Source organism: Camellia sinensis, chromosome 4, assembly GCF_055761805.1.
Source record: "Camellia sinensis isolate YWXY chromosome 4, ASM5576180v1, whole genome shotgun sequence".
Taxonomy (NCBI): domain Eukaryota; kingdom Viridiplantae; phylum Streptophyta; class Magnoliopsida; order Ericales; family Theaceae; genus Camellia; species Camellia sinensis.
In genome coordinates this window covers 71,744,568-71,752,783 of record NC_138964.1, presented here as the reverse complement: position 1 = coordinate 71,752,783, position 8,216 = coordinate 71,744,568, and the positions used below count along the sequence as shown (strand labels likewise).

The window sequence follows — 8,216 nt, the reverse complement described above, 5'->3', positions numbered from 1 at the left end:
AGCTCAGTGAACAATAGTACTGATATGCTTGTAAACATAATTAATGCTGAAATCATGTAATCAGTCTGTCTCTGTACAGCTTGTTGGGACAACATAATCGGTTTATAATTGTCATAATGTGGCCCCTGGCCTAAGAACTTCACACATTCGGAAAGGGTCCTTGGGTTCACAATTTACAATCCATCACATAAACCTTTGGTTCTGTTTAATTCACAAGCTTACAATAGTGTCATTCATATTTCACACATCGGCCCTTGGCCTCATAATTTCATTGTTCACAAATGGCCCTTGACCACATTGGTTCACAATTCACAATTGACCGTTGGTCACATAGTTTCACATTAGGGCTCATAGCCACATTGACTCACAAATGGCTCTGAGCCACATTGATTCACAAATTCATAATTGCCTTGATACATTCGATTAGTTACAAGCTTTCATATAAGATGTGTACAACTTCACAACCTTTTTCACTGTTTTCACAATTTCGTATCGAATCACTTATGGCAAATATATCATCTCATGCTAATCATTTCATGCCAACACAAGTTTAATAGTGAAATTCGTAACGTCAAGATATAACGTCAATATATAATACGATAATACTTTCTACAAGGTCGCAACGTCATTAATAATAAATACTGAGTAGAGGTACATTGAAGTACTATTACTCACTGTGTTGTGTCGGTGCACTTCCTCTTGAGCCGTTTCCTACACACATGAGAAATTACATTAGTCTCCTTATTCTTGTTAAATCAACATTCGGTTCACTTACTTTGATTGATTTAACGAACATTCAAACAATATAAATTGTAGGTTTTGACAACATTAAAGGACCCAACACGCAAAACGGAGCATCCCAATTTTTCTGGCTTGAGCCGCATGTGCGGCTAGGATCTCCCGCACGTGCGGCACACCTCCCGCACGTGCGGCATTGAGGCCCCGCACGTGCTTTTTTGGCAGTGTTGAACTCCAAAATTTTGCCATTTTCCCGCACATGCAGCAGTGACTCCCGCACGTGCGGCTGAGGTTCCCACACGTGCGGCCTTAGGCCCCGCACGTGCGGCGATTCTGCACCAAAAGTCCGAAATTCTGGACAATTTCCTCCTCTTGTAGACATGTTTAGGGCCTCAAAAATCTAGCTTGAAATTACCAATATATAAGCTCAAAGCATGTAAATACATGTGAACAATGATCAAATTACATCTTTCATTTGAGTAAAAAAAAAAAATCAAATCATAAATCCACAACTTAAATTTACTCCAATTCACAAGATTCCTACTTGTTCTCACATCTCAACTCATAACATAAAATTATATCACATACTTGAATTCAAACAAGTCAATTGAAGACATAGAGTGAGGTCTCTCATAGGGACTTCAAATTGAGTCAAAACATGCAAGGTAAGGTCATTTTGCTCATTTACTTCTCATACTCACAACACCACAATTCCAACTCTTAGGAACAAGATCATAGAAACATCTTCACATAAATTATGACTAGAAGGGTTGTGGATGGAAATTAGACAAACATGTACATACCTTAAGCCCAAATCTCAATCTTCTTGAGGACCTTCTTTCTCTATCCCTTCACTTCTTAAGTTTAGAGTTATGCATTTCTTGGCTTCTCAAATGACCTCGAACACTCCTATATATATCTATCCATAAAGAGAGAATGAGACGAAAATCTATCGTTTACACATCCGGAAATTGAAATTTCACAGAAGTGCTTAATATTACTTAAAAATTATGCTGGTTCCAAATATATGATCCATTTTGACTTATTAAGCCGCTAAAGCCCTCAATTTCTACTTCATCGTTCTAGTAGTAACAGATACATTTGTTTCCTAACAGATACAATTCATTTCATACGGCATCACAACATAGTTACTTGAACTTATTTCCTTGGACAATTTCATTTTAGGCATTTAACAGCACAGAATAAAGGACTAACCTATATCACAAGCACATATGAGGGTCGGGTTGTTACACTCTTCCCCCCTTAAAAAAGTTTGGTCCCTCAAACTTGCTTTTACCTCAAAACGGAAACAGATATGGATACTGTTGCTGCATATCCTCTTCTTTTTCCCAAGTAGCTTCGGTGCCATAGTGTTCTTGCCATTCTACCTTTACCATTGGAATTTCCCGATTGCGCAATTGCTTTACTTGTTGCTCCAAAATTCGAAGTGGTCTCTCTTCATAGGTTAATTTATCATCTAGCACAAGTTGACGATAGTCTATGACATGAGATGGATCTGATAGGTATCCTCGATGCATGGAAACATGAAACACATTATGTACTTGACTCATACTTGGCGGAAGAGCCACTCGGTAAGCTACCAGACCCACTCTTTCTAGAATTTGGAAAGGGCCAACAAACCGGGGTGTTAATTTACCCTTTTTCCCAAATCTCGGATGCCCCTTTAGCGGGGTGACTTTCATGAACACATAACTACCCACTTCAAATTCCAAATCCCTTCGTCTGTTATCTGCATAGCTCTTCTGCCTACTTTGTGCCGTTTTCAACCTCTCCCGGATAATTTTAACCTTTTCAGTTGTTAATTGCACAATTTCAGGACCCAACAATGCCCTATCCCCTACATCAGCCCAGCATATGGGGAACGACACGGTCTTCCATATAGAGCTTCATAAGGTGCCATCTCAATGCTCGAATGGTAACTGTTATTGTAGGTGAACTCTATCAACGGTAGATGGGTTTCCAGCTTTCTTGAAAATCCAGTACACACAATCGGAGCATATCTTCTAAAGTTTGTATGGTTCTCTCGAATTGACCATCAGTTTGAGGGCGAAAAGCGGTGCTGAACGTAAGTTCGGTACCCATAGCCTCCTGTAAACTTTGCCAAAATCTTGAAACAAATTTGGGGTCCCTATCTGACACAATTGACATCGGAACACCATGAAGCCTTACAATTTCATTTATATACAATACTGCCAGCTTATCCGCATTATATTGAGTCTTTACAGGCAAAAAGTGAGCGGATTTGGTTAATCGGTCCACAATGACCCAAATCGAATTCATACCTCGAGGAGTCCTCGGTAACCCCACAACGAAATCCATGGTCAAATGCTCCCATTTCCATTTCGGGATTGGAAGGGGTTGTAATAACCCTGCTGGTCTTTGATGTTCCGCCTTTACTTGTTGACATTGTAAACACTTAGAAACAAATTCCGCGATCTCCTTTTTCATATTTGGCCACCAAAAATTTTGTTTCAAATCTCGGTACATTTTAGTAGTTCCCGGGTGTATTGATAATCTCGAGGCATGTGCTTCTCCTAGCAATTTCCGTTTAAGCTCCAACACATTGGGAACACATATTCGACTTTGAAACTTTAATACCGAATCTACGTAACTGAACCCCGATTTTGGTTTTGCTTCTAACTCATCATAGATTTTCCTTAAAGTCTCATCTTCCAGTTGATGTAACTTAATCTCATCCAGCAAGGTGGGTTGAGCTCTTACTACTGCTAGTATGGCCTCCTGTTCACGTACCACTAGGTCCATATTCATTTTATCCAGTTCAATCCTTAACTCCTTTCTTTCTACCAACAGATTTGCCAAGTCCCCCATATTCTTCCGACTAAGTGCATCTGCCACCATGTTAGCTTTACCAGGATGATATTGGATCTGCAAGTCATAATCCTTAATCAACTCGAGCCATCGCCGTTGTCGCATGTTCAACTCTTTCTGGGTAAACAGGTACTTGAGGCTTTTATGATCAGTGTAAACTTCGCAGGTTGTACCATAAAGATAGTGCCGCCATATTTTCAAAGCAAAAACTACTGCCGCTAATTCGAGATCGTGCGTGGGATAATTCTTCTCGTGGGGTTTCAGTTGTCGAGAAGCATAGGCAATAACCCTTCCATTCTGCATTATCACACAACCAAGCCCCTTGTGCGAAGCATCACTACAAATTACGAATCCTTCAGTACCAGATGGCAAAGCCAGAACTGGTGCTGTCGTCAATCTTGTTTTTAATTCTTGGAAGACGGATTCCCGTTCCTCCGACCATTCGAATGCAACTCCTTTTCGTGTCAGTTGGGTAAGTGGCACAGCGATTTTGGAGAAATTTTGAACAAACCTCCTGTAATATCCAGCTAATCCCATGAAACTTCGTATCTCAGTTACATTAGTGGGAGTTGGCCAATTCACAATTGCTTCAACTTTGTGTGGGTCAACAGAGACTCCTTCCTTTGTCACCACATGCCCCAAAAATGCCACTTCTTGTAGCCAGAATTCACATTTCTTCAACTTTGCATACAGTTTCTTCTCCCGGAGTGTTTGAAGAATTAAGCAAAGATGATCCTCATGAGCTTCTGCACTCTTCGAGTATATAAGAATGTCATCAATAAAAACCACCACAAATTCGTCTAGATAGGACTTGAAGACGCGATTCATTAGATCCATAAATGCTGCTGGTGCGTTTGTAACCCCGAAGGGCATAACCAAAAATTCATAATGGCCGTACCGGTTTCGAAAAGCTGTCTTCTCCACGTCATCGGCTTTAACTTTCAATTGATGGTAGCCAGACCGTAAATCAATTTTTGAGAAAACTTGTGCCCCTTGTAACTGATCAAATAGGTCATCTATCCGTGGTAAGGGGTACTTATTTTTAATTGTCACCTTATTCAGTTCCCTATAGTCGATACATAGCCGAAGTGTTCCGTCCTTCTTTTTCACAAACAATACTGGCGCACCCCAAGGAAATACACTCGGGCGGATAAATCCCTTGTCAAGCAGATCATGTAATTGAATCTTCAACTCTTTCATTTCAGCTGGTGACATCCTATAGGGTGTCTTCGAAATGGGTTGGGTTCCAGGCGCCACTTCAATTATAAACTCGATTTCTCGGTCTATTAGTTGGCCCGGCAATTCTTCGGGAAAAACATCCGGAAATTCACGGACCACTGGGATCACATCAGTATTCCCATTCATCCCTTGCCCTTCTAAAACACTACATAGATACCCCCGACAGCCTTTCCGTATTAAGTTGCAAGCCTTCACGGCCGATATCAGATAAGGTGGTGAAATCACTTCCTGCCCTTGAACCACAGACTCTGATTGCCCCGGAGGATAAAAATTAAGTTGCTTAGTCACACAGTTTATAGTTTCACCATAAGCACTTAGCCAATCCATCCCCAGAATAACATCAAAATAGGTCATATCGAGAGGTACTAAATTAGCATACACTCGAATATCCCCAAGTTGAAGTTCACAAGCTAGGTATATAGTAGCACAAATCATAGACTCTCCCAAGGGGGAGGACACACACAACATGTAAGGTAAGTTTTCTTCCATTTTATCTAATTTAGGAGCGAAGAGTTTCGACACAAAAGAGTGAGTGGAGCCAAAATCAAACAATACATGCGCAGATTGACCATAAATAATAAATGTACCTGACACCACTGTCGTTGTATTTTGTACATCACCTGGAATCAAAGCGAACACCCTACCTTGTCTTGCAGTGTCTTTGTTATTACTCGGTTTGGCAGCCGCCTTCGTATTGGGGGTTAGTGTAGACCCCGCGGAACTTGTAGCGGATCTATTGCCTTTTTGTTGAGCCCATTGTGGGCAATCCCTTACCAAATGTCCCGTTTTTCCACATTTAAAACATGCTCCAGTCTTCCATTGACAAGTTCCTCGATGTTGCCTTCCACAGTCTGGACACACCGGAGTGGAATTTTGAGTAGTGGTAGTGGTGCTGAAGTTCCCTGAATTGTGCTTCTTAGCGGGTGGAGTAACGGATCTCTTTGACCATTGGTTGTTTTGTCTCTTCCCTTTCCACTCGGAAATCCGAGTCTGGGCCGCAAGGTTTCCTTCTGCGATAACAGCCCTTTCTAGCACCTCAACATATGTGGGTAATTTTAGCATATTGACCCTGTCTAAAATTACACCCCGTAATCCCCCTTCAAATTTCCGTGCCTTTTTATAGTCTGTATCCACCATATGAGGTGCAAATCGAGCTAATTCAGCAAATTGGGCCTCATATTCTGCAACCGTCTTATTTCCTTGTCTAAGAGTCTCAAATTCCGTCACCTTCTTATCTCGCATGCTTTGAGGAAAATACTTATCATAGAACAGCTCCAGAAATCTACCCCATGTTAAGTCCCGATGCACTGTTCTTGTAAGCATCCACCATCTTCGCGCCTCATCTTCAAGAGTAAAGGCGGCAAGTTGCACTTTCTGAGCTTCAGTACATGGAAACACTTCGAACAATTTCTCTATTCCCAGCACCCATGCTTCAGCTTTCATAGGTTCTATTCCCCCCTTAAATGACGGTGGTTTCATCTTTTTAAACTCCTTTGTGAGAATGATGGTTCGGTTCTCAACATGAACATCTTGTACTACGGGTGGAGGTACTGGTGGTGGTGGCGGTTGTTGCTGTTGTTGCCTTAGGGTCTCCGCCATGTCCATAATCATTCTTTCCATTCGGTCCAACCGTGCTGAGGTAGCCTCGTCCGAATCTTCCACCCTTGTTCTCACCATAACCTACATAACATTAAATTATATTCGGCCAACAAAATTCAAATTGTTAGCGTTAGCAGAGTACATTCTACGTTGCCATCGATCTTTCATACATTTTTAGGATGCCATGCATGATGCTTAAGTCTTTTCTAGACATCCTAAGGCTCAATGGATCTGTGTGTGGGATAGCAACTCGTGCTCTGATACCACTTGTCACCCCCCAAACTTGCCCCTAAAAGTTTGGGCATGACCTAAGAAGAAAGGGACACTTAACCTAGTTCCATAGAGGGGCCTGACCGGAAGCTGTAAATATAAGTGATATAAACCAGAAAATATGACATCCATTGAGCTACTAAGTCATGCCAGGATCATAAACATTTCATAGGGTAAGTACACCGAAAGCCAAAATACATTTGAGAGTTAGTTATTTACAAGCCTATACAAATCCAACCCCGAGGTGGGATATATAACAAAATCATTAAGTACATAATAACTTAAGCCAATAACAAAAGTGTAAGCCATTATCTAGCAACTCCACAAAAGTAGGGTCCCGACCCCAAGCTTCGTTGTGCCTAGGCTGACAAGAGTATGACGATGCCGAGCTAAGATCGACCTCCTGGTTGATCACCTACAGAAACAGGCATAACACAGGGTGAGCCAAGCTCAGTGAACAATAGTACTGGTATGCTTGTAAACATAATTAATGCTGAAATCATGTAATCAGTCTGTCTCTGTACAGCTTGTTGGGACAACATAATCGGTTTATAATTGTCATAATGTGGCCCCTGGCCTAAGAACTTCACACATTCGGAAAGGGTCCTTGGGTTCACAATTTACAATCCATCACATAAACCTTTGGTTCTGCTTAATTCACAAGCTTACAATAGTGTCATTCATATTTCACACATCGGCCCTTGGCCTCATAATTTCATTGTTCACAAATGGCCCTTGACCACATTGGTTCACAATTCACAATTGACCCTTGGTCACGTAGTTTCACATTAGGGCTCATAGCCACATTGACTCACAAATGGCTCTGAGCCACATTGATTCACAAATTCATAATTGCCTTGATACATTCCATTAGTCACAAGCTTTCATATAAGATGTGTACAACTTCACAACCTTTTTCAATGTTTTCACAATTTCGTATCGAATCACTTATAGCAAATATATCATCTCATGCCAATCATTTCATGCCAACACAAGTTTAATAGTGAAATTCGTAACATCAAGATATAACGTCAATATATAATACGATAATATTTCTACAAGGTCACAACGTCATTAATAATAAATACTGAGTAGAGGTACATTGAAGTACTATTACTCACTGTGTTGTGTCGGTGCACTTCCTCTTGAGGCGTTTCCTACACACATGAGAAATTACATTAGTCTCCTTATCCTTGTTAAATCAACATTCGGCTCACTTACTTTGATTGATTTAACGAACATTCAAACAATATAAATTGTAGGTTTTGACAACATTAGAGGACCCAACACGCAAAATGAAGCATCCCAATTTTTCTGGCTTGAGCCGTACGTGCGGCTAGGATCTTCCGCACGTGCGGCACACCTCCCGCACGTGCAGCATTGAGGCCCCGCACGTGCTTTTTTGGCAGTGTTGAACTCCAAAATTTTGCCATTTTCCCGCATGTGCAGCAGTGACTCCCGCACGTGCGGCTGAGGTTCCCGCAGGTGCGGCCTTAGGCCCCGCACGTGCGGCGATTCTG

At 41.4% G+C, this 8,216-nt stretch overlaps 1 protein-coding gene across 1 annotated transcript; it reads right to left on the bottom strand.

The window, feature by feature from the left end:
* Positions 1-2,036: 2,036 nt before the first annotated feature.
* LOC114301617 (uncharacterized) lies at positions 2,037-6,426 on the bottom strand. Its single transcript, XM_028246580.2, has 5 exons — positions 4,716-6,426; positions 3,937-4,526; positions 3,358-3,834; positions 2,706-2,847; positions 2,037-2,596 (listed from the first exon to the last, which is right to left on the bottom strand). Exons 1-5 carry the CDS (start codon positions 6,424-6,426, stop codon positions 2,037-2,039), a joined length of 3,480 nt encoding a protein of 1,159 aa, XP_028102381.2.
* Positions 6,427-8,216: the final 1,790 nt, after the last annotated feature.